At 44.7% G+C, this 26,903-nt stretch overlaps 2 protein-coding genes across 2 annotated transcripts; both read left to right on the top strand.

Moving 5' to 3' along the window:
- The first annotated feature begins 531 nt into the window (after positions 1–531).
- Positions 532–17,008, top strand: rph3aa (rabphilin 3A homolog (mouse), a). Its single transcript, XM_026297585.1, has 16 exons — positions 532–712; positions 9,386–9,514; positions 9,635–9,764; positions 10,139–10,222; positions 11,132–11,316; positions 11,972–12,138; positions 12,264–12,425; positions 12,647–12,726; positions 13,409–13,483; positions 13,879–13,988; positions 14,073–14,199; positions 14,808–14,861; positions 15,516–15,667; positions 16,129–16,210; positions 16,319–16,415; positions 16,771–17,008. Exons 2-16 carry the CDS (start codon positions 9,399–9,401, stop codon positions 16,902–16,904), a joined length of 1,755 nt encoding a protein of 584 aa, XP_026153370.1. The 5' UTR covers positions 532–712; positions 9,386–9,398; the 3' UTR covers positions 16,905–17,008.
- Positions 17,009–20,558: 3,550 nt separating this feature from the next.
- Positions 20,559–25,616, top strand: pla2g3 (phospholipase A2 group III). Its single transcript, XM_026297929.1, has 7 exons — positions 20,559–21,197; positions 22,329–22,461; positions 22,550–22,684; positions 23,031–23,317; positions 23,406–23,535; positions 23,856–23,966; positions 25,129–25,616. Exons 1-7 carry the CDS (start codon positions 20,651–20,653, stop codon positions 25,376–25,378), a joined length of 1,593 nt encoding a protein of 530 aa, XP_026153714.1. The 5' UTR covers positions 20,559–20,650; the 3' UTR covers positions 25,379–25,616.
- The last annotated feature ends 1,287 nt before the right edge of the window (positions 25,617–26,903 follow it).

Genomic DNA, 26,903 nt, shown 5'->3' with positions numbered 1-26,903 from the left:
TTATAGGTAAAATGTACTACAAGGTACTCTTTATGCTGATGCTCATAGTACACACGTTTATCATTTGTGCTATTTTTAAAATCTGTGTATAATAATTTAAGCTCAGACGGTTGATTAAACAAAAGCCTGTGAGGTTCAGAGGGAAACACGACGAGGTTTGTTTGATTCATCTGATTCTGAAAAGGAACTGAAGTTATCAGATAAATGTAGAGCAGGAAGAAGTCCACGACTGGGCTCTGAGATATAGCGTATGAAGTACTATGAAGTAGAACAAATGGAAATACTCTAGTATAGTACAAATACCTCTGAATGCAGTTGGAATTCGCAGTTTTGATGTCCAATAGTTGATAACATTTAATAGGAGTTTGGTGTATTTTTATTTTAAAGATATAATAATGTTGGTAGTAATAGTGAAAATTAATATATATTAAAAAAATTGTACTTACCTGTAAGTACACAAGTACTAAAATGGTACAGTAGAGTACTGGAGCAGGAAAACTGTGGTATCACCATTTTACGTCCTGCTGACGAGACGAGAGTGGACGGATTCAGTTAAACTGGAGGAGAGAGAGGAGAGAAGGAGGGACACGGGAGACAGAGGGGGAGGCGGTTGAGTCTGACGGTGAAGACGATGCTGGATGCTGAAGCTGAGACCGAGCTGCCGGGGAAACACTGAAGCATCCAGAAACAGCTGCAGCACATCTGTCTGAGGGTAAGACAACACGCTCCGCTTTCATCCTACATTTCCTCTCTGATGCTGTTTTCTATGACGAGAAACGAAAACCAGCAGCTTTTAGATTGAACTTTTTAATTTAGTCCTTCAGTCAGCAGTAATTAGCGTGATCACATGATAACAGCTGCTGGTTAAATGAGCGTTTCATTTATCTCTGCAAAAAAGACCCTTTTCACTCTAATATTAAATAATGAATGATTTGACATGATGTGTTGTAAACATATGGCACTAATAGTGATTTACAGTTTATTGTTCACATACATTTGATGTGTATTTCTTCCAAAACCATGTTCTCAGACAGCTCCACCTTTACACTGTGATGTTCATCACCACAGAGAGAAACTGCTGAACCTTTCAGGACCGACTGTGTCTTTGAGACCGATGTGGATCAGTTTCTTTTGAGATTTACTTTTTACATTTTTCACATTTTGAATTTGGCTCTCACAGTTTGGTAAGCAGCATATGAACAGAGCCCGATGTTTCACATTTGAATAATAAACTTGTCATTGTGTAAAAATATTAGAGATTAAACAACTCACAGGTCTTTCAGTCCTGAGCGACCCTGTTTAAAGGATTTTCTTAATAACCTAGGCTAGCTGTTTGCCTCTGTTTCCAGTCTTTATGCTAAGCTAAGCTAAGCTAACCACCTCCTGGCTGAAGGTTCCTCTGTAACAGATGATATTAACATGGTGTCGATGTTCTCATCTAACGTTCTACAAGAAAACGCAGTTTCCAAAACTGTGAAGCTGTTAAACCAAAGAGCAGTTTGTAGTTAGAGTCAGCAGCAGAGATGCAGCTTCCTGTCGCAGTCACTCAGAGAAACTGTCCAAACAGATTTACAATCCTAAAGCATTCACTTCTTGATTTTTCTCTTTGGAGTTTATGGACCCCTCTCTCCATCCCCATGCTCGCTGTAATCTGCGCTGAGTGCCCCCTTTGACTCCCACTCAGCTGTATTGACTGTGTGCTGGGGATTATTGAGGAAGCTGAGCTCTCAGGTGCTGACGTGGTTAATGTGCTCGACACCCCCCCGACTGCTGAACTGAGCAGAAACTGTTCTTCTGGCGTTCGAGTCTTGATTGTCTTGACTGGAAGCTGCTTTTAGTAGCAAAACAGCCTCAGGACAAAACACCTGCTACCACTGAGGCTTTAATGAATCATGTTCTGTTTAAACCTGCAGTGACAGATTCTTCAGGTCACTCAGGGTCTGCAGAGTCGGAAACCCGACTTCACATTTTGAGTTTAATTACTGGAATTCACAGCAAACTGTTTTGTATCTCCAGCTCCAGCAGCTGCAGACCAGCTTGCTGGTCCATGTGGACAAGTGTCCCCCCTCAGTTTGAGCTCTGGGTTTGGTCTCCACCACCTCCTGAGGGAAACCTCTGGCTCTTTAGCTGCTAAATGCTCCACTATGTTCACCAGCTGGTCTCTGACTGTGTCTGTCTGCTGTTTGCTGCTGAGCAGGTAGAGGACTGTGGCTTTTTACAGCTGCTGAAACACTGAGGCCCGGAACCTGGGAACCAGGACCCTGTACAATGAGCTGAGACTCAGCTGCAAGTTCATCACTGCCAGAAACACATTTTCTATCAACATCCTGAATCCAGGTCTCATAGAGTTTATATGATCAACATCAGCACGTGACCAGTTTGAGTGAAATTCCCTCTTGGATCATAAACCAGTAAAGGGTCGAGGTCCAGTCCATCCTGACCTGATCCATTTCAGTGAAACTCTACTGAAACTTATGAACTTTCTGTTTCCCATCCCTCTCAGCTCCTTCATCGGAGCGTTTAGCTCACACAGTTTCCTTCCCCTCAGAACTGTAGCTGAGACGCCATTGTTCTCGGAGCTGTGAGGTTCTCTCAGCACAGCAGGAGCACCAGATGTTTGATTGTATCCTGGGCACATTGAGTTGTTCAGAGGAGGAAAGGACTTTGTGTGTGTGTGTGTGTGTGTGTGTGTGTGTGTGTGTGTGTGTGTGTGTGTGTGTGTGTGTGTGTGTGTGTGTGTGTGTGTGTGTGTGTGTGTGTGTGTGTGTGAGCCACAGAAACACAGTTGGAAACATAAAACCACTGTGACACTTTTCCATGCTGCCGTGTGTGGACCTCTACCCTGCATGACCCACATATCCTGTTAGGGGCCTCGGGGACCAAACGTCCGACACACAGCACCACCGATCTGTTTTTCAGAATTATGTGCCTCATGAGCTGCACCTCATCCCAGAACTGAGTGTTTCCATCAGATCTGCTGTTTATGTGTTTGTTGTCTATCAGGGACATGTGTCAGGCTCCGGTGTGAAAACCCTGAGCTCCTAAACTGCCACCGTCCACAGACTGAACTGAAATGTGAGCCACGTGCTCCAAGAAGAACGATGGTGACAGTTGGCCTGAGGTTTGCATTTTGTTTTCCCTGTTTAGGGTTCTGCTCTTGTATAGAACAGGCCACAGCAGAGGTTCTGCTGAAGTTTGAAATAGAGTTGACATATTTTTGGGACATTTATTACAGCTGATATTTGAGAGGTGACAAAAGAGAATGTGAGGAGAGAGCAAGATGGAGGATCATATCCAACAAAGGTCCCCTGCTGGGTTTAGACCATGGTTGGTGCCTTAACCCCAAAGGCAGCAGGGCGACCTCAGTCCAGAGCCAGTTTGTCGGACAGTGTAAGTGCTAATGTGAGCATGCTAACATTCCCACAGTGACAATACTAACATCACTTACTTTAGCATGTTAGCATCTTAGCTAATCAGCTGAGATGCAACGTACAGACGAAGCCGATGGGAGTTTTCAAGATATTTGGTTATAAAAATAAAAGTTTTGGATGCTTTTTAAAAAAGAGTTAATTTAATTAAATCTGAAAGTAGCATGGCAGTCATTGATTAGCACTGATCCTCTGGGGACCACAAATATGTGGACTGAGTCTTGTGGCAGTCTGTCCAGCCTGTTGAGATATTTCAGTTCGGACCAAAGTGTTCGGCCGACAGTCGTCAGCAGTAAAGACTGAACGTGATGTGTAAATAAGAACCAAGTTCTCCAGGAAACCCAGACCAAAGGTAACATAGCGGCGAGGAATGTCTCTCCTGAGATCACATCTGCAAACAATCAGCTTTGGACCCACCACAGTCCTTCAGGTTCATCCTCTGCTGTGTTTGGGTCTGCACAAAAGTGCATGACAATACATCAGGATTTGCTGAGGTATCTGGCAGGGCTGTAAACACTGAATCATCCCTCCATCATGTCGGTCTCCTCCACCGTGCACAGTATGGACAGTAATTTCCTCTGTGAAGTCAAAGCTGTCAGCCAGCTGGGATTTGAAGATTACTCTTATATCTCTGCTTGACTTTCCCCGGGCGTCATTAGGAAGATTGTCGTGTTAATGATCCCAGAGTGTCACCAGACAGGGGATCAAGGAGGTGGTGATGCGTCTTTGCAGAATTAAGCTCCATAAGCTGCTTCCTCTTGGCCGTGACAGTGGGGGAGTGGATGATGAGGAGTGAATGGACGAACCTTGTGTGGAAGTGGATGGTGCTGAAGTCGGTGGGTCGATGAGTTTTCTGTGTGGACGGTTTGAGAAGTGGCAGCTGTGGGGACGTTGTAATGGAGAGTGTGTTGAATAAATGAGTGTGTGTGTGTGTGTGTGTGTGAGCAGGAGGGCTGAAATGTTCCGGGCTAATTCAGACGGGAGTGTTGGGACTCTGTGGGGAATGTTCTGTGTACCGTAAATAACTGGGATGTTGCTGCTGCCGTAGATGAGGTTGGCTGTTTCCTGAGATGACTAACCTCATTTCACTGAGCTCCCGATTAGTGAGCTTCAACCAAAGGGCTCTGCATTTTCAAAGCGCTTATTCATTGAGATGGTGTTTTCCTAAAACCTCCTTAGTCTTAAGGCTGCAGATAAACCTGCTTTATATGATGCGTTTGTGTGCACGTCGTCATTTCTCTTCTGTACACTGGCAGTGCCTTGAAATCTTTGCCCCGATAATGTGAGAATTTAACCTGAGCTGAAGGTGACGTAAGAACATTTTCCTTCCTGAAAACTTTAATCCTCCTAGAATAGTCAGATAAAAGTTTTAGTGCCTGCCTGTTTTTATTAGGTCAAAGCACATTTTCATTCACGTAAAACACGAATATGAAATATTAAAAAAAAATAAGTGAAACCAGTGGAAACAGGGAAACACACGAGGATGACGCAATCTGTCAGCTTTCCTCCCTGCAGCGCTCACACTCTCTCTCACACACACACTTTTGTGTTTGCTTGTGTGCTGACAGGAATCACTTGTATGAGTATGTGTGTGTGTGTGTGTGTGTGTGTGTGTGTGTGTGTGTGTGTGTGTGTGTGTGGCCCTGCAGCTCTTAGTCGGCCCACATAGTCTCATAGAGCTAAAAATGCCTCGGTTTCCTTTTACTTCATGTCAATTTGCGATGCTTCTCTCTGGGCCGCTGACCGTGTGTGACAGGTCTGTGCTCTGCACACCCAGTCTGACTGTGGGCAGGAAACACTGTGTTTTCTTGTGTGTGTGTGTGTGTGTGTGTGTTTTGCGTGTCAATTTGCATTAATGTGTATATAACAGTTTGGTGAAGGCCTTGCAGAAGATCCAGAAGACCCACTTCCCTGCACTGGGAGACAGACAGTCTGAATGAAAGGGAGAGACAAGCTGAAGAACAGAAGTGATGAACTGAACGATACAGAGCAGCAAATATTACAGAGCAGCACCGAGCACTTTAAATTCTCCTCACCCGACCTCTGGATTGTGTCTGATGGAGCAGGGCAGATGCTGCAGCCTGGCTAATGTCATGTCCTCCTCATCACAGCTGTGTTAACACCAGGTTCAGTTACATGCACACAAACACATGAGCACCACCTGCTCCACCCCGCGGTCAAACTGTGCTATAAAATACATGCATGTGTGCTGTAAATCACGCCGGGCTTCCTGTGGGGACCCGTGTCCTTGGTGTAGGTCGGGGACGAGGCGTCAGGCACTGTGGTCGTCTGGAGTGATGCCTTCAGGGAACCTCAGAACATGATCTGCAGCAGCAAAGACAAGCATCTGTATTTTATTTGTAAAAGGGACAATGTGATAATTTTTCTTTCTTCTCTTGAAGCCTGGAAGACATTTACCTGTTACCACTGGTGGAAAGAAACTGAAAGTAACATATTACAACTCCAAGGTATTTGTACTTTACCTGAGTATTTCCATGTTGTGCTACTTCATCCTTAGACTTCACTAGTTAACATCAGCTACCCAGCGGTATATAAAGTACTTCATATTAGAAGTATCTATGGTAGTAGTAGCCCCTGCAGCTCCTTTTGTCTTTTACTGTGGAGGATACTGTTGCTGTGAGGAATCCTGTGTGTTTCTGACTCACAGCTCCAAATTACCATCTGAATAATACTTGACTAATGGGCTTCTACAAGATTTACTTCCTCCTGATTATGAAGCCACTTTGTGATTTGTGACCTGGGCTGTGTAAATAAAATGAGACTTGACAGCTTGTTGTCATCCTGCACTGGGCTCTCCTGCGGTCCAGCATCCTCAGGAGCTCCGTGACTCTCAGTTTGCCTCCCATCACAGACGTCTGCACAGTCTTGTGATGATACTGTAGTAAGGTTTGTTTTTTTTAAAAAAAAAAAACCTGGGCAGAGTCATGAAGCATCAGTGTTTCTGTGGTGAGGAACCTCCATCCTGGTCCCTGACTGCACAGTGGATCACTGGGACTTCACCAAGACCTGTGCTAACGTGCTGGTGGCTCCATCGGCTCTCGGTGATGCATGGGCAGATGTGATATCGCTGAGGGGTCTGGGCGTAGAGAGAGGTCTAATATCGACACCCTGTCACATGGGAGCAGTTCCTGTGCTCTTAAGTGGATGACATTGAGAATCCGATAGGAGGGTAACCTCCTGCTGCAGAGCTCCACTGCACGTTGATTTACTGCCCCGGTCAATAATCAATTCATGCTGCATGTGTCTGTGTGTGATGAAGAGAGAGGCCTGACCCTGACTCTAACTCATGTCTGATACGATGGGTTGTATAGTGCTGACATTTGTCCATTTTTATAGCAGGGAAAGTCGTATTTTGTGTTTTCAATTTAAAATCCAATCATTTCCAGTGATGGACTGATAGACTTTGCATTTCTACTCCACTAGATTTTAAAGGTTTTATTTTACTGGTCACTGAAAAAAAGAAAAAGTCGAGATAACAAATGTCACTAAACTTTCCAGCTGGTGATTTAGCTTCATTTTTTTTTTTAGTTTGATCTGACTTCAAGTTAAAACGTTTTATTTCTTATCACAGCTTGTTCTCAGCTGCAGAGACAAGTTAAACCATAAACACAACAGTGCTTGTGTTTGTTTAGAATTTAGCATCATGAAAATAATGAAACTAAATGAACCAAAATTAAAGTTCTGCAGGATCATTTGACCATCGTCAGCTCAGACAGCAGCAGTTGGGACATGAAGACGGGTCATTTCAGTTTTCCATCACTGAGTGTTTGTTGGCTGAGCTGCTCAGCTCAAAGCTCCCTGGCAGACGAGGAGGCCCAGCTGGTTGGTTGGAGAGCTCCCACAGCACAGGCCAAACCTCTGCCAAATCAAACACTTAACTCAGGGAAAGTGTTTGATTCTTGTTCTGCTGCGTCGTTTTGCTGCTTCCCATGATGCTGATTGCTGGAGACAGAAAAACAGCCCATCATGAAATATGTCGCCGTGTGACTGTTCACACGCCTGAGACGATTATCAGAACACGATTAACGCACTGGTCCATTCGAAGCTTTGTTTTTAAGGACAGTTCTGTGTAATCGTCCTGTTTGCATCACCTGAGCGGTGGATTTCTTTTTTTAAAATGTTCCTAAAATATCAGACGCTGTAAATAAAAACCCGTCACATTTAAGTTATGCAAGATTTGATCAAGGCAGCTGTGTTTGTCTCATGCATAATGATGAAGCACAGCTCGAGGCCACACGGGGAAGGGAAATAGCTGCTCTGTTGTTTCCTGCAGAGTCTGAGCACATGAAGGAACGTGCACAGCTTGAACGAGCTCTAGAAAAGCGTGATGTGGATGTGATGGTAGTTCGGTTTAATTTAATCAGCATCATGGCAGCTTCACTTTGGTCCACATGTGAATGTCTCAGCAACAGTTTGGTGGTTCGTCAAATGTCCGACAGACGTTTCCCTGATGACGACATGTTGTTGTGGCTCGTGTGTTCAAGTCTTAGCAGATATGAGTTTCTGATGATTCTCTGACAGTTGATCAATAATCTGCACATTGATGGATGATGCCATTGATCAGTAGCTGCTGCTGTAATGGTTGAGTGTGTTATTAAAGTGTTTTTCTGTTCCAGCTTCCAGTTCAGTATTTTGCTTTAGTGCTGGAAGTGACATGAAGTCAGCGAAAGCTAACAGGAGTCACTTCATGTGAACTAAACTGGAGAACAGAGTGAAAATCGCTGACAGAGTCATGCTCCCAGTAGAAAACACAGGCCCCCTGCATTATTCTGATGTTGTCCCTTCAAAAAAACGTCAGCGTCCATGTCTGCAGAGACACTGCTCAGCTGATCAGCCAGGATTTATGGCAGCTCCTTCCACACCAACAACCCAGGCCATTAAAATCCCTAAACATCTGCCGGTCGTGTCCGAGCGCACGGACACCGTGCACGACAGCTGCTTGCACCCTAATTGAGGCAGACTGCTGACTATGGAAATGAAGTGTTTGCTGTAATGTGTTATTGAAGCCTGCCTGGAGACATTCTCACTGTGGAGAAGTGGTGCTCGTTATCCTTTGACAGGAACACGGTGAAGAGGGAGGAATGACCTCGACTTCTGGCTCCTGGTCCAAGGGGCCGACACCTCCCTGACTCAAGCTGCACACTGACAGTTAGCAGAGACAATACTGGTGACAATAAATAGCATACGTGCTAATTTCTCTGCAGACCAAGCACATTTAGTCTCTGTAGAGGTGGTTAACCCCAGATCTCTGACCTGTCAATGTCCTCATGACTAATCCACAGTGAAGGTTCTAGGTGTTTATGACTGTGTCTAAGCCTCAAACGTATGAGAGCAGGCAGTGGCTGCTGAGTAAGAGCATTTTAATGCCTCACTTACTTAACGGCTCAGTGGCCTTCGTCCCTCATCCCTTTCCCTCCTTTTGCTCCTGAAAAATGTCCTGTCCCCAGCACGTCTAAATGTCAGGGGGGCTGACATCACAGACAAAATGACAACCTGACAGATTGATGCCTGAGTGTGTGTGTGTGTGTGTGAGTGTGTGTGTCTTGAAGGGCTCAGACAGAGAAAACAGGAAAACAGTGAAGACACCAGCCTCACACAGTCTTTATGAATCCACCTGCTGTGGAAATGGGTTGTGTTCAAGTATATCTTGTACTTTTACTTCAGTAACATTATATATGAATACACATTAGAGTATTTTTAAAGGATCTGGGTCCTAGTGACACTGTGTGTTGGCCTGGTCAGGCTGCAGGTCATTTGATTTCTCACAGTGTCTGCAGTTGCTCAGTGTTGTGTGTCCAGCTGGTTCTGTCCTTTGGTTTTAGGGTCTGTCTGCACCTTCTGAAGGTTCTGGCCTTTAGTCTGATCTTCAGTTCCACTTTGCACATCACTTATACTCTGTGTGTGTGTGCGTGTGTTTGTTTGTGTTTGCGTTTCAGACTTGGGTGGACGATGAACAGGTCTGGCGCCCCCCTGGGGGAGGAGCTCACAGATGAGGAGAAGGAGATCATCAACAGCGTCCTGGCCCGTGCGGCCACGATGGAGGCCGTGGAGCAACAGAGGATTGAGTGAGACGGAACAAACTGTTGTCTCTGAGTCACATCAGTGAGCCATGGCTGCTGATGCCCACTGAGCTGTATGGTTTTGGTGTAAAACCTGTGCTTACACTGGTTTGCATGTGTTTTCAGGCGTCTCTCCACTCGCCTGGATGATATAAGGAAGACGGCGTGTGGTGACGGACAGTCGCGCTGCCTGCTGTGTGGGGCGTCCTTTGGACCTCAGGGGGTCACAGCTGTCCTCTGTGTGCACTGCAAACACGTAGGTGGATGTTTCTGTTATTTCTGCTTCAACAAAGAAAGAGAACAGACACTACACGACCAGAGAGCGGAGGATGTAGAGACCTCTCTGCGTGGACAGGACTGCTGTTTACTGGTTTCTGTGGTGCTGTGTAGATCCAGGTGGGACTCCTGTGGCAGTAAGCAGCCAGCAGGTCATGTGCTAACGTGTTCTGACACGCACTGTTTATTCCTGGTCATTTGCATCACATTGTGTGTCTTGATGCTCTAACTAAGCAGAGTTTAATGGTATTTGAACTGGGAAAATATTCTGTGTGCTTTGTGCACCTGTCACCGGGGACTAGATGTGTGCAGGATGATGCTTTCATGTGCACGTGTGTTGTGTATGTGTTGCAGCACATGTGCAGCAAATGTGGTATTTGGAGCAACAGCAGGACGTGTCCGGTGTGGCTGTGCAGAATCTGCAACGAGCACCAAGAGGTGAGGATGTGACAGGATGAAGAACAGAGTGGGTTTGATGAAATCACTGAGCCTGATGATGCCATTATCTTATTTCTCTGCCTCCACAACCAGATCTTGTCTCATGAGATGAACCATTTTCTGGCTTTTAGACTCAGTTTTGCACAGAATTGCATTTCACTATCCTGTAGCCTGGAAAATTACCTTCCACTGACAGCCCTTTGTTGTCTAAAATGACTAAGTAATGATTTATTTCACTGCTTATTAAATTAAAGAAAGGTAAGTCAGTGTAGAAAACAAATAGAGAGGTCGGCTTTGTGGTTTCCCACGATGCTGTGTGGATGATAGTGCAGTGTTTGCTAAGGTCCTGCCTCAGGGCGTACAGATTCTTTAAATAAATGCTCTCTCCTGTCAGTCACACAGAAAAACCGCTCTGTGACGCTGCAAATACAAAGTTCTCATGTCCCAGTTCCATAAAATAAAGGAATGACGAAATAATCAGTGAAATCAAACACACAAAGGGTCACGAACAGCTCAAAGCACGTTCATGAACCCCCATAACCACACACAGTAGCTCAAACTGCACCTCCAGGACTGGCTCCCACTGGACTCTTTGAAATTCAAGTCAAGACATCTTCACGTGGTGATTTTGATTTGTTAAACCAGATTCTTTTGGCCACTAGGGGGCAGTGGAAAGAAGCTTTGAACACTGATATATCAACTTAGACTGTGATATGTGGAACCGTTACAGAGAAAGAACAATATCCACGTAGAACAGTATGAATCCACCTGCTGAGTCTCAACCCAGTGTTCCCTCAGTTTGAGCTCTAGGTTTGGTCTCCTCCACCTCCTGAGTGAAACTTCTGGCTCTTTAGCTGCTAAATGCTTCATGTTTGTTTGCTGACCCATTGAATTCACTGTCTCCTGCAGATACAGAAGCGTTCAGGCGCTTGGTTCTTCAAGGGCCGAGATCAGCAGAGTCTGCCTGCCCCCCTCCCCCTGTCCAGACCTCAAGAGTCCAGCATTGAGAAGAGCTGTGCCCCTGCAGGCCCCAGTGGACAACAGGAGCCCCCAGCACCTCAGCAAGGACACGGTAACTCGCACAAAGAGAGTGTGTGGACCAGCTTACAGTGAACCCTTTGTATTACCTGGTTTTCTGCATTGAATGATCATAGAAACCACACAAACATTATTGGACTCAGCTATTGAACATTTTCAGTGCTGGTGGAAAAGTAAATGAACCTTTGGATATAACACCCCAGCATGTGGTCTGTGGATCCGACCTGACAATGTTCAGGAGGCATCTCTGCTGGTTTGCTTCAGCTCAGACGTAAAGGAGATCTGGTGCAAAAGGCTCAGAAGACCTTGCGAGTTATGGACATGTGTGTTCAATAAAGACGTAACAGATTATAACTATTTGTGTGTTGTTATTTAAGCACATTGTGACTGAGGGTTGTGTCACATTTTATGATCATTTAATGCAGAGAACCACGTCAGTCCAAAGGGTTTATGTGTCTTTTCACTAGATATACCCAGTTTCTTCCCACAGACACACACAATGAATTCCACTAACTGATGCTAATGATACCAGGCTATTGAACCGTGTGGTGAAAACCTGCCTCACCATCAAATCAACACAAATATGATTCACTGCCTGTAAACCCTCTTCCATATTAACAGTGTGGTAGTGGTGTCAGCAGGAGCTGCAGCAGCAGAACTAACAGCAGCTCTGGTGGTGTCCTGGTTCTTCTGTGTCTCCTCAGAGCTCAGTGCTGAGCCACAGCAGCAGCGGTCGTCATGTGGATCAGAACAGGAGCAGACAGCAAGAACAGCTGACAGCTATAATGAGACTCCAGCAGCTGTAATGAAGATGGAAAGATACGTGTTAGCCTCCAAACCACCTCGGGCAAGTCCACAGCAGGCCGCCCCCACCGCAGGTAGAGTAGCACTGCTCCTTCTAAGAATAACCCCAGCTCTACCAGGCTGCTTTCAAAAGATTTAGCATCAAAATCGATGTAAAAAAAAAAAGATGTTTCAGTTACTGACACAGTGTCTCCTCCAGCTGTGGAGGAGAAACCTGTTGTTTCCAGTTACACTGCACCTCATATCCCTGCAGCCAGAATTATTCCACCTGTTATTCCTCCTGCCAACAACCAGACGCCCCCTAGACCTCCACCAGACCGAACAGAAGATGAGGACAATGACTATGACTCAGACGATGCCAGTAAGACTGATTATTCCCCTTCAAACAAACCCCCGGTGTACGGGACGAGAACGAGTCCCAGATGTTTGCTTCTCTGCTCATTCTGTCACTTTAAATAATGTCGTCAGCTGTAAAAGAAATTCCCAGTGCAGTGTTGAAGACTGACAGACCGATGTTCATGTGTCTTTGAGGAAAACTGGTTTCTGAGGATTCATTTGTCCCTGTGTTTTTTGTCCTGGCAGCTACTCTGGGATCTCTGGAGTTCAGTCTTCTGTATGAACAGGAGACTCACGCCCTGCACTGCTGTATCATTAAAGCCAAGGTAAACACACACACACACACACACACACACACACACACACACACACACACACACACACACACACACACACACACACACACACACAGTAGGCAGCTAGGGGAGATGAGATGAGACGGGACAAAATGAGATGAGACAAGATAAAATTGGAAAAGACAGGATGGAACAAATAAGGCACAAGAAACGACAAAACACAGTGGGACACAACGGGGCAACAGAAGGCAGAATTAGACAAGACAGGGTAATAAAGGACGAGTCAGGATGGAGACTGAGCAAGAAAAGATCCAACGCAACAGGACAAGATGAGACGAGACGAGGGAAAATGGGAGGCCAAGGATGAGATGGGGCAAGACAACAAGGGGACATGAAGTGACAAGACAGGAAAAAGAAGACGGGACAAGTTTGAAGAAGACGAATCACAACAAGCTGAGACAACATGAGAAAAGACAAGATGAAAAAAGTGTCAAGACTCATCAATGAGACAAGAAGAGACAACTAGATGAGACAACTAGATGAGATCTGATGCTACAAGACAGAAAGTGACAGACAAAAAAAGACCAAATGCAACAGGACAAACATAGAAAGACGAGACAAGGACTAGTCAATAAATCAGTGTGATACAATCTATGAACTATATCGATACAACATTTACAGTGTGTTTCCTTTATTCCTGTGTGTGTCTCAGGGTTTAAAGCCAATGGACTCAAATGGACTCGCTGACCCGTATGTGAAGCTGCACCTGTTACCTGGAGCCAGTAAGGTCTGATCACATTCTTCATTTGTTGTCTGTTGATTTTGAAGGATTACAGTCATCGAGCCAAAGTATAATTATACGTCTGATGTATCAATACTACAATAATGTATCAATAATAATATTTCTATCGTTTTGTCCCACAAGCTCCTGTGTTCACATTAAAGTTTCTGCTATCAGTCATTTTCCCTACAAACCTGCTGATTGGTGCAAATTTAAATAAATACCTCATCAAAGGTATTTGGGGATGCACTCAAATTCTACAATGGTGCAATAACCCATGAAGCAGCATCTAACACATGAACATACACTGCTGACGTGACATTGGGTGCATCAGAAACAGCCTCAAGGACGAGTCTGGCCTCTGTTTTACTCTTGTCCCCTGAATGTTTGTTGTTCTTCAGTCTAACAAGCTGCGCACCAAGACACTTAAAAACACTCTGAACCCGGTTTGGAACGAGACGCTAGTTTATCACGGTATCACTGATGAGGAAATGTCACGTAAAACTCTCCGGTAAGAACCAGCTACTTTACTTCCTGCTCTGCACCGTTTACATAACTAACCTTAGAGTTTCTAAGAGGACCCGTCTGTCTTCAGGCTTTCAGTGAGTGACGAGGACAAGTTCGGACACAACGAATTCATCGGGGAGACACGAGTGGCCCTGAAGAAACTGACTTTTAACCAGAAGAAGACCTTCAGTGTTTGTTTGGAGAGAGTGATCCCGGTGAGAGCTGACACCTTTACTTTCAAATGCATGTGTAGTCTATTAAAGGGAAATTTCACCCAAATCTCTGGGAAGATTTTTCCCATGAGCTGGTTCCTGCCTGAGAAATAGTCCCTATGAAAACAAGGCTGCTGTTTCTGGAAAGAAGTGTTGCTGTTTTAAAGTTCATTCTTAACTTTAGGGACAAACAAACAATTTCACCTCAGTGCTCAGAAAAAAGTCAATTTCAACATTGATGTTTTCTGCACAGTTTTACCTGCTGGGAAGGTGAAGGTACTAAAAGCAGCTTGAGGTGGGATGGTTTTGTTCAGCCGCTGTTTCCCAGGTCATGAACAAATAAAATATTTAATATCTCAGAGATAATAATCAAAAATATCAATGTATGCAGATGACACTGTTTTTTCTCTAAAAGAAGCATATTTAAAAACCCTAATTCAGGACTGTAGTACTGACTTACTAAGTGTTTTTCCAGAAATGATCCCCTTATTATCAATTCTTGTTTTTCTTTTAAACTGTGTCGATTTCTTGTGTCGTGTTCAGTTTTCCATTATTTTATCATGGGATTTGATGATGATGATGGTGGTGGTGGTGGTTTACTCTGTGCACAGGTGAAGAAGGCAGTCGGAGGCTCGGTCCGTGGCATGGCGCTCTACGAGGATGACGTAAGACACACAGAGCTGATGTCACAATGTGCTGGACGTTAATATTAATCTCAACTTCTGACTAATGTCAGTGGGTATTTAATTAAGAAGAAGTGAAAATGGGAAAACAGCAGATATCATCTTACTTGTGTACATGTGTTTATGTGTTTACATGGTTTATGTGCAAACATGTGGTCAGTTTGTTAGGAACCCCTGTGTCAGGCTGACTCAGTCTAACCCAACATTACTGCAGTAGATCCTCCTTCATGAAGGTGATAATGTTCACACTGCTGGCTCATGCTTCTGGACGATGTGGGACTGTGTTGAGCTACACTTACAGGTGTTTCTATTATTTTGTCCACTCTGATCATCAATCAAACACCTCTCTGTGTGTTGAACTACAGTTCACCAGCCAAGAGAGAAGTTAGAGAAGTTAGAGAAGTTAGAGAAGTTAGAGAAGTCGCACATTGTTGGTTTTGTCGTCTCATGGGATTTGCTGAAACACAGAGCATCAGCCATGTCATTCTGTTAATAACAACTTGTTTATGATTTAAACTAAGTGAATCCCTTTGCATAAAGACAACAATAATATTGCATAATAATATACATGCAAAAAGCAGTTTGCAGGTGTGTGTGTCTGCATGTGTTGTACCTGTGCTGTGTTTGTGTGTGCAGCTGAATGAAGGTGAGGACTCGGAGGAGAGGGGGCGTATCCTGGTATCACTGATGTACAACAGCCAACAGGGTCGTCTGATCGTGGGCGTGGTCCGCTGTGCTCACCTGGCTGCCATGGACTCCAATGGATACTCAGACCCGTTCGTCAAAGTGTACGATCAGCGCTCAGCTCCTCGACATCACTGTGCACATCTGCTCATATCAACACTGAAACACTCTAATGCCAAGATTGAGGGCAGAATATCAATGATATGAAGCTACAGCTAGCTTAGCTTAGCTTAGCTTAGCTTAGCATGCTAAGAGTGGGTGCTGAGGAAACAGGCAGCAGCACCTTTAAGGTTATTTCACCTCACAGCTGAAATTTCCTGATTTATGGAGAAGTTTCTGAAGGAACATGTTGGATCACTAATTCTGATGCTGTATTTTGTTTTTACTCGTACAAAGTTGAAGCTCCAGCTGCTAATTCACTGTGGTGGTAAAGATAATCTTAGATTTAGAGTCTTGGCTCAGAAGCAAATAAGCATATTTCCTAAAATGTAAAAAGAAAAAACAGCAACTATCCACAGGTAGAATTACCTGAGGTCTGTCTTTACCTTGGTCTTTTGTTCTCTAGATTTCTGAAGCCCGACATGGGAAAGAAAGCCAAGAACAAGACACAGATAAAAAAGAAGAGCCTCAATCCAGAGTTTAACGAGGTCAGTTCCTTCTAAACTGCTGGATTTTACTCACACATACTGAACTTTCTTGTCTTCTGCTCAGATGTCAGTCGTAGATATCATAACAGATGCTTCACTGTGTTTCAGGAGTTCAGTTATGAAATAAAACACGCTGAACTCGCCAAGAAAACCCTGGACATCTCAGTCTGGGACTATGACATGGGCAAATCCAATGATTTCATAGGTAAGTGTGGACATTTCCCAGTTTGTAATTTTAGTAGTAGTATTAGTAGTATTTTAGTAGCACCAATGCCCTGTGGATGTCTGCTGGGCTTGTACATTTACATGCATGTGACTGGTCAGAGCCACATGTTGCTGGATGCTGTATTGCTGCAGAAGAAGTTCACCCCGATCAACCTTTTCCTGCCCGATCTGTCGTTACTTTGTCGGGGCCCCAGCGGTCCCAGTCTCTGCCCTGCGTCCAAATGAATGAGAAGGGCTTCGTGTTCTCTGTCCTGCAGAGTGAAAGTCCATGTGAACTCAGCCTGGGACTTGTTTAGATCTTAATGCTTCCTTCTCTCTCTGCCCTCTGCCCTCAGGAGGTTGTCAGCTGGGCATCCAGGCTAAAGGAGAGTGTTTGAAGCACTGGTACGAATGCCTCAAGAATAAAGACAAGAAGATCGAGCGTTGGCACGTTCTGCTAAACGACAGCTCTGGACAGTTTGAGGATTAAACTGCCTCCTCCCTCCCTCTCCTTCCCTCTGCTGAGTATTATTTAAAGTACATGGGTATTATCTTCTTGTTTTGATGTAGTTTGTGTCCACTGGTTTGAGGTGGTGGCTGCATAATAATATACATAGCTTCGTTACATTGACTGACCACCAAACCAAACCAGGAAGCTGTTATTTTGCCATTTTCACTGGTATCATATCACACAGTGAATAAACCGTATCTGACCCGCGGCAACGATTTAATAGATTATCATGTTTTATTAGGAAGACAAACCTTGTTATCGTCGTCACATAGACGGTCGTAATGTGGTCATGAGATGTGCCTCCACGCTAACGCCCCACACGGGAATTCCCAGCTTTTTGTCCCTGACCTTATTACCTGTGTTGACCTGGGTTCCTGTCAGTGATCAGCTGATCTATGTGACCACACACTGTTTGTGTGCTTGCATCATCAAAACACTCATTTCACTTGTGTTATTTTTAGTGTGCATCCATATTAAATGAGACCTATAAGGAACCGTCTCCACCTGCTGCTGTGCATGTGTGAGAGTTCAGTCTTTCTGCAGGGGAAACCAGAAAACCCACGAAGTGTTCCTCCACAGAACATTTTGATGGTTAAACTCTGCTGCCTGCCTCCCAAGCGGCGCTCATGTTTACAGCTGCATAGTCAACATTTCTCTCTGTGTATTCCTGGTGATGCATGTCTCAACCTTTATTGTGGTAACACGTGGCTAATGAATAAAGACATCATGGCACTTCCTGTGCACCTGTGCTTGTTTGGGGTGCGCCGACATGTGTGACATGGCAGAAACTTTGTCTGAATCAGGCGACGTTTGAACCAATCAGCTCCGACAGACACGCGGTTTGTGAACTTTGACTCCTCCTGATAATACTTGTGTTTCCTCCAAGTGGGTAAAAGTTTGTCTACTCTCACCCTCTGGAAAGTGTGTCCTTGAGCTCCAGCTGACACGTAATCTGAGGGGTCTCATCTGGAGATTAAATCACAAGAACATTTGATTAAAAAGACAAATAGATACTTGACCCACTGACCTGCGAACAGCTCAACAGATTGAACTGTGCGATGTGCAGTATCTCAGAGATGTGGCTGTTAAACTCATGTCATACAGAGAATATGGGAAAAATATCCTGAATATTAAAGTTCTACTTGAGTTTTGGTGCCTGGTTTGACTGTAAACAGTTTAGTGGCTGGTTGTGGAGCAGAAAGTGTTAAAGTTAATCAAACTCAGTAATAAAAGTGTTTTAGTCTTAAAACTGACACAGCAGAACCAGATAACTTGAGCAGAGATGAAAAGCAGCTAAAGACTCCAGGGGTCTGACGAGCCTTTAGACCCAATCGCTCCGCAGCTTCGTCCTCCCCAGCACCTGAAAGTAGACGTGTGATGTGTAAAATCAACAGTGATCTCTTTAAAAAGGACAAAATCCTGCTGGCTTCTGATGTGAAAGGCGACCATCAGGACCAGTTAGTCCACATTTCCTTCTCTCCTCCCCCCAAACTCCCATCGCCCTCTCCTGTTAGGAAATAACAGCAGCTCTCCACACAACACAATACAACACTATACTACAACATTATACTATAACATTTACCAGTATTCAGATAAAAGAAATAAAATCTAATACAAACAAATATTCCAGCAGAAATCACAGGTTCAGTCAACAACAGCCACAATTTAGCTTTTATCTTATTAAACTTGTCTGTGATTTTACATATTTTATCTTCTAATATCTGTAGTTTGAAGTTTTTCTCTTTCTCCTTCCTTGGATTGTGTAAAGTACCTGGATATGAGAATGTGCTGCCAAAATAAACTTTCCAATGTTTCATCAGTGTTAGAGACAAACAGGAAATCTTGTTTATCCTGATCAGTCATAACCCAAGGACAGAAAAATCTGTTGATAATTTTAAGGTTTGATAATTAAGGTTCGAATTTTGTGAAACACTTAGAGAAATCAAAAATGAAATTCTCTGCTATCATTTATTGGTGTTTATCTGTCCCAGTGAGGAGACACTAAAGCTTTAAAAACAACAGGATATCTCCCGTCCCATTTATCAGGCCACTCAATTAGTTTGTCACATTTTAACTGGAGGATCTATCAGTTTATGGGCTTATCAATATGTTAATCACTTCTTCAGATAAGTAAATGTATTTGGTGTGTGTGTGTATGCCTGGTATTCCTCACACTGTGGGGGCCACATCATGGAAATGATTTACAGTGATCATGTGTTGAATTAAGTCTCAGTTGGTGCATGAGCCTGAAATCGGCCCGTCACAATCAAATGCTGACTAATCTCAAAGACCCAGGGTCACGTTCACGTCCCGTTACAAACGTTCAGAATCAGCAACAAACTGACTGAGGCACCAACTTGGTGAAAACAGTTTCCTCTCGTCTAAATTATCGTTGCTTTGTTTTGAAAATGTGCGACTGTGGATGAAACACAGCGGAGCCACAGATATCAGTGTGTGCTATACAGCTGCAAAAACAGCTGCCGCAGTGATGTGAGGACACCACAGGGTGGTACACAGCTACAGTCATCAGACTTGGAGCTTTCTGAAGGTGTTGTGGCAAAACCTGTTGGATGAGCAATAAAGAGAGAGCAGACAGTTTGTCTTTCCAGAATATATTTCCTGCAAGAAAGGAGCAAACCAGAATAGACCACAATGGATCAGAGTATTCCCCAGTTGTTCCCCAGGTGCTCAGCTCCTATCAGGCTGAGGCCTCTACTAATACAGACATGCAAAGTAAATGCAAACAATCATTGACATAATCAGATAATTGAGTCTGTTCTTCCCTGTTGTTCTACAAAGTGAGTCCCTAATAAGGCTGTATTCTAAAACTCTATATTCTCATTGGACAGTCCTGGGCCTGCTCTCTTATACTGGTCCCTTCCTCACACCTGGTGTCCTAAGGAACCTTTCTCCCAGATCCTCCTCACCAATATCCTTGAGAACCCTGTGTTAGTCCCTTAGTGTCAGACTGTACTAGGTCAGGAAGAACATAAACATCAGATATGATTATGAAAAACACATGAGTCTTAGTGAATCAACCTGGAAATGAAAACCTGTGGAACCTGAAAAACCAAGAACACAGTAAGAAACAATAATGATCATGATCAGTAACAATAATCAGTCACTGAAACTCATTTTTCCATTACAGAAGGTCTGTAGGTTGTCAGTTGTGTCCTGATGAAGGCTGGGACAGACGGAAACACATGAAGCAGACACTGGGACAGTGGTGGGACTGAAGTTAGGGTTAGGGTTAGATTAACGTTAAACTAAGGTTAGATTAAGGTTAAATTAAGGTTAGGATAAAGTTAGATTACAATTAGACTAAAGTTAGATCAAGGTTAGGATTAGTCACTTATTGAAGCAGGTAAAATTAAAGGGACTGCAGCATGATGGAGAATAAACCTACCTGACTGTTTGAACCGGTTTTAATCAAAATTAATAGTTAATCAGAGACTTATGTAATGTGTGTGTGTGTGTGTATGTGTGTGTGTGTGTGAGAGTGAGTGTGTGTGAGTGATGCCGGAGGGAGAGGCTGATGTTTGACCACACCGACAGGTCACGTGCTTCAGGCTCCTGTGGATGTTGTGTTTATCCTCTGCTCCCTCTTCTCCTTTAGAGCCGACCTGCAGCTTGTCCCGAGCTCGTCACTGAGCGGAGGAACAATATTTGCGGTAGATTCTCATTTCAGCCTCTTTCATTCCGCGCTGCTCCCTGGACGCGCCGCCATGACGCGCATCGCTCCTCTTCTGACCGTCATTCTAACATGGTCCCTCATGAGGTGGGCAGCTGCAGAAAACCCGGTCCTCTGCACCTGGACTAAAGTTTTGTCAAATGGAGAAGTGCACTGCAGTTTCCTGCGGCGGGGCTTCTCGTCCGTGCGGCTGTACCACAGCGCCTGGTCCGGGGAGCGCTCCCTGCTCGGCTGCACTTGGAGCGACGACGCAGCGGTGACCAACAGTTATTTCTATCTGTGCCGGGAGCGCACGCAGGAGTTTTCTGGTCATCCAGATGAAAATCTCGGGTTTTTCAACTCTGTGTTAGAGTCTGAACACTTGTGCGTCTCCATGGCTTCTCTAGGAGCGCTGCAGCAAGTGGAGCGCGCCGGCAAGAGGTCGGTGAGGAGCGTCGGGGGTCTCCTCGCGGCTGAGACGATTCCAAATCAAGACGAGAGGTCAGAGGTCGGGAAGCATCGGCGCGTAAAGCGCGGTATCATTGTTCCCGGGACCCTGTGGTGCGGATCTGGCAACAAGGCGCCATCATTTGAAGACTTGGGTATGGAAACATATTTTATCACAGGGGTCCCCGTATGTTTAAATAATAAGAAAGGAAAGTCATTTAGAGCTTGTGTACATCTTTTTACAAAAAGTGCGTTTCTTCTTATAAAATGTTGATTTTTCTGTGAAACGCTGGACACTCTCACTTGCTCAGAAGAGAAAATAGTCCCCAGCCAATAAAAAAAAGAGAGAAGTAAAGTTTAAGCCTCAGAATGTCTGGATACTACATTTCCCATAATGCAACAGATTTGCCTCAGGTCGTTTGCCCTTTCATAGCCCCAGTGTGACCTGCAGACTTTGTTAAATATCTGTGGTCTCTAAGTTCAGTACAGTCACTTTTTATTATTCTCAGTGTTTGAACAACAGAACAGGAACATGTTGAAGAGAAAAGACTATGAGTTACAGAAGAACATCCAGGTCAGTGGGTCTTTGAAATTATAGTGACTTTAATTTCTCTTGTCCCAAATCACACATGTGGCTCAGAGGGATTTACAATCTGTGCCACCGTCCTTATCTGGTCTTTGGAGCCCTGGAACAGATAAACAGCAGCAGAGGCGGATCGCTGATAGTTTATTGTGTGTTCAGATAAAACAGAAAAAGTCAAAAATCCTCCTCCCCCCTCTGTGAATCTGACGATGCATAAAAGCCTAAAGGGACATTCTGCACTTTCACGCAGGTTTAACACCTACAGTCACATTTTTCCTGCTGCATTTTCCCACCACCTCAACAGGAACATGCAAACATGCACCCTGTGTCAAAAAGTGTCTGTTAACATTCAGATACTCCCCAAACACATTCATGTTTACTTGTCAGTCTTTTGTGTCATTGGTGCATGAGAACAAACCAAACGTGGCATATACTCTTAGAAATATGGCTCCACAGCATCTCACCAAGGGTTCCTGACACTGGCAGGTGAATCTGGTGGCATGTCCCTTTAACTCACTGACGAAATAACGTGCTTGCACTGTTTGCGTCACCTGTCTGTGCAAACACATTTCGCGTTTCTGGGTTAATCCCAGCGCTCCAGATCCAGGGACGTCTCCATGGTGGTTGCATCAGACGAGAATAAAGTTCTGATCAGGCTGTTCCAGTAAACCCACCTCTGTCCCTCTCGCCTTATCTCTCTCAGGGGTTTTTACAAACACGGACAGCTGCTGTCGGGAACACGACCAGTGCAAACACACCATCCTGTCCTTTCACTCGGGGTTCGGTGTCTTCAACAGCAACATCTTCACCATGTCCCACTGCGACTGTGACAACCAGTAGGGATTTGAACCTGCACCCTCAGCAAACACAGATTTGTTGTTTGTGCTTTTTTTTTTCTAATCGTGGACCCAAAACATGTTACAGGTTTCGCAGTTGCCTGATGGGGGCCAATGACAGCATATCTACCGTGGTGGGGTACACCTTCTTTAACCTGCTGAAGATGCAGTGCTTTGAGTTCGCCCACCGACTCCAGTGTACACAGAGAAACTGGTTTGGGATGTAAGTAAAGACCCGATTGGTTGGATCTTCAGTGCAAATCAGGAGGAGTCACCCAACATACGAGTCATATTTTCACCATCCGACTGACAACTTGTCGTTTAGATGTAAAGTGGAGACTTGTAAGAAACAAGGTTTTAACAGTAATGTTAAAAAAAACTGTCCCCAGCATAGATAGAGCCTCAGATCTCTGGGTACTACATTTCCCATAATGCACCTCAATTCCCTCTGTCATCAGACCTTCACTGTGTATCCCCACTCAGATGTATTTTCCTCATTATCCTTAGTCTTATGCAAAACTTCACTGGCTGCAGGCTTCACATTAAACAGAACCTGTTGTGACTCACAGGTGTAAAGAGACTAAAATGGCTCTGTACGCTGAGGTCCACCCGCCCACGCTGTTCGAGTCTCCCAGTCCAACTGAGGACAGCATGAACAGCACCAGCACCAGCACCACACCTGTACAGCTCCCTGACAACAGCACGTCCCACCCACAGCTCCTCCCCGTCACCACGGCCGCCTCCATCACACCTGTCTCATCAGGGGGACCTGCAGGATCAGCACCCGGGGCTGGAAACCATCTGCAGGACACTTCACCGGCCAAGAACCAGACCAGGACTGACGCTGCTATCACAAGTACTCACTGACACACACACACACACACCCCCGTCTCCAGCACCAGTAACGAAGCTGAACTGTTCCACTAACAATGTTCCCCCCACAGAGGAACAACTGTCATGTGACGTCTACAAGGCTCTCGATGAGTGCAGGAACAGGATCCTTCCCCAGCAGACGAAATATGGCCTCCACAACCCAGAGCCCAGGACTCTGTACCACTGCAACTGTACCACCAGGTCAGTAAACACAGACCCTGTTCTGCAGAATTCGGATTTTTAATGAGCCCAGACTAAACATATGCAGACACCGTGATGATGGTGCACAGTGGGTGTGTTATAGCACTAAACTGGGCCACCAGCAGTGGACCCAGCCATCCAGAGTCACACCGTTACATAGGTTCTCAGAATCTGCACAGATTTCCTGTCCTTGGCCATGATCGTGATCTGCTGTTTGCACACACGTCCGCGTGTCTTTGTGCTCTGGAGACCTGTTGCTGTTTGTTTTAGCTTCTCTGGCTGTTTGTCCGTTGGCTGCTAACAGTCGTCTGTCCTTCCAGATTATTCCAGACTTTGGCTGACCAGAGACGACTGACCGAAGCGCAGGCTCTTCTGGTGGGTCATGTGTCTCGGTCCTGCTTCCTGCCACAGAACTGCACGGCGGGCACCATGTCAGTACGCAAACACACGACCTTCAGAAACACACTGAGACACTGGATGGTTTAATCTTCTGCAGAGCACAAGCACCAATACACTGATGTCAAAGCACAGACACATTATCGACATCAGTGTTAATACTGAGGCATCAACCTGCTCATTTTAATGTTGCAGCTGCTTTATATACAGTTTAATTTATTCCAAAGGGTCAACAGATCCCTGAGGATATCAGAAGAGACGTGTGTTTTGTTTGGAAAACCTGTGGGGTGACTGTGGCTCTTTGAGCCTCACAGGGAAATTTGTCTTTGGTGCAGCTGCAAACAGCTGAAATGTGATGACGGACTGTGTGTCTGTCTGTGTGGAGGTTGAAAACCATGTGGTGCATTTTAAAAACTCATCCTGTGTTTTAATATAAACTGACTGACTCCTCAGTTTTATAGATCGCTGGTTATTTGATGTATCTGAGCCTTGAACAGTTTAGACTGAGCAGCTCTGAGGGCGAGTCGCTCTGAAAGGTCACAGGGACCCAGATACACTTTATGGCTTTTTGAGACAAAACAAAATGTGACAGTGTTGTATTTTTCATTCAAATATTTTAACACAGCAGCACAATGGAATAATGGTTTTCACTGCTGCCTCACAGCAAGAAGGGTCCTGGTGTGAAACCCATCAGGGACCTTTCTGTGTGGAGTCTGCATGTTCTCCCTGTGCTTGTGTGGGTTTTCTCCAGGTCCTCTGGTTTCTTCCGACAGTCCAAAAACATGTATGTCAGGTTGATTGGTGACTCTAAATTGCCCATAGGAGTGAGTGTGAGTGTGTGAGGTTGTTTGTCTCTATGTGGCCCTGTGATGGACTGGGGACCTGTCCAGGGTGGACCCCTGCCTTTCACCCAAAGAGAGCTGGGATAGACTCCAGCAGATCCCTGTGACCCTGGTTAGGACTAAGGGGGTCTAGATGATGGATGGATTTTTCATTAATACGTTTCAATGCAAATCTTAATCTGCAAATTAATTTGACATGTTTAATGAAAGTGGAGTAAAACTACAACATTTGTCAAAGTACAGACAGTAATACTCAAGTACAAGTACCATAAACGTCTCCTATTACAGTACTGGAGTAAACGTACCTTGTTGAGTGTAGTGACACATAAACACCGTTTCTTCCTCTGTTCTGCAGCTGTACAGCTGTTGTGGTGAAGGCAGAGCTCCCTCAGCTGGACCACAGGAGCGGTGCGGGGGTGGAGGAGCGCCACCTACAGGCCATGTGGTTGAAGGTCAGGAGGCTGAACAGCAGGAGAGCGAAGAGGAGAGACCAAGCTGTGGGCCTTTACAAACTGTGTGTCAGGCTGAGCCGGCCCAGACCCAACAAGACCAGAACACGGAGTCGGGACGGTCCCCAGCCAGCTGCAGGAGCACAGCTGGACTGAGTGAGAACGCCGTGGAGACCCACAGTGTTTAGTACTAAAAACAATAAATTAGACCCTGAAATCCATAATCACATGAATAAATCCAGACGTGAAACTGTGAAATAATCTGGTTCATTTTCTTCTTTTCACAAAAACTGTTTATTGCAGGTGATTTTGGTTCATTCCAGCATTTTTATTCAGCATTTCCTGTTTTCATGTCCCAGCTTCATTCTCCAAAAGTTTATTTCATGTTTCATCACAAAGTCTTTGCCCGTAAAGACGAATGGGGTCGAGCCAGTGATGGAACTGATGTAGTTTTTCATTCAAATTTAATTGATTTTAATGATCAACTAAACCCAATATTTCTAGGGACGATACGTGAAAGTAAAAACTCATATTTCTCAGTGTGGTTTAAAGATGATGAAGAGTAAAAACATAAAATAAATAATTAAAAAGTGCTGGAAATAAATAAAGAAATCCTGCAATAAACTCTGTTCTTGTGAAAACGTATAATTTCACAGATTATTTTACAGTTTCATGACTATAAGATGGTTTTATCTACATTAAACTCATCAGATGATTTATTCCCTTATATATTTAAGGATAGTAAATATTCTAGTATATATATATATATATACATATGGCCTATATGGCCTAAACTCGTGCACGTTAGAGGATAAAAGAAAACTTTCTTAAGGAAAAACACACAGGCAGAGAACAGGTGTAACTAATAACACCAGTGTGTTTTCAGTGCAGGTTCCAGCTCTAGACGACATGACGTCCTGGGACATTTAATCCACCTGAGCCATTATTCCAGGGATTATTTACACCTGTGACAAATTCAGACGCCCGCCATGAAAACGGCGTGCTGTGATGGATGCTGGATGGCGTTTCATTGAGGATATAATAACAGGCTGCAGTTTATTCAGCTTTTAATTTCAGTTTGAAGGTTTTTCTGTTAAAAACTGATGTTTAATCCAAAGTATTTTCCTGGCAGGGTGCAGGAGCAGCATTCAGACAAACACACAGTTAAAGCAATAGATCCAATGCAAATCTATGTAAATATTCAGATGCACCGTACAGTCGATCACGTCTGTGGCTGCACTGGGGGAACCTTGTTCTCCTGAGCCCAGTAGGTCTGAGGCTGCCGTCTGATTGGACAGAGTTTAAAAGACACACACCGTAGGTCAGGACAGAATCCAGGACCTGAAGTCCAGGAACTCCCTGTAGACTCTATGGTCAGACTGTGCTGAGACATGGATCAGGACCAGGGGATAAAACCAGTTCTAAAGCTCTGAGTGAGCCCAGGACAACAGTGGACTCAGTCACTGGGAAATGGAAGAAGTCTGGAACCAGCAGGACTCTTGCTGGAGTCTGACCTGGGTCAGGGAGGAGACCAAGAACCCAGTGGTCCCTGTGACAGAAGTTCAGAAGTCCTCTGCAGAGATGGAGAAGCTCCATCAGTCACACTGAGGCTGGAAAAGACAGATGGGAGTTTGTCAAACAGATTTTCTGGTCTGAGGAGACAAAAACTGAAGTCCAACTC

The sequence above is a fragment of the Mastacembelus armatus genome, chromosome 12 (genome assembly GCF_900324485.2).
Source record: "Mastacembelus armatus chromosome 12, fMasArm1.2, whole genome shotgun sequence".
NCBI lineage: Eukaryota > Metazoa > Chordata > Actinopteri > Synbranchiformes > Mastacembelidae > Mastacembelus > Mastacembelus armatus.
Note: the sequence above shows the minus strand (reverse complement) of the source record. Positions and strands in the feature narration are given on the sequence as shown.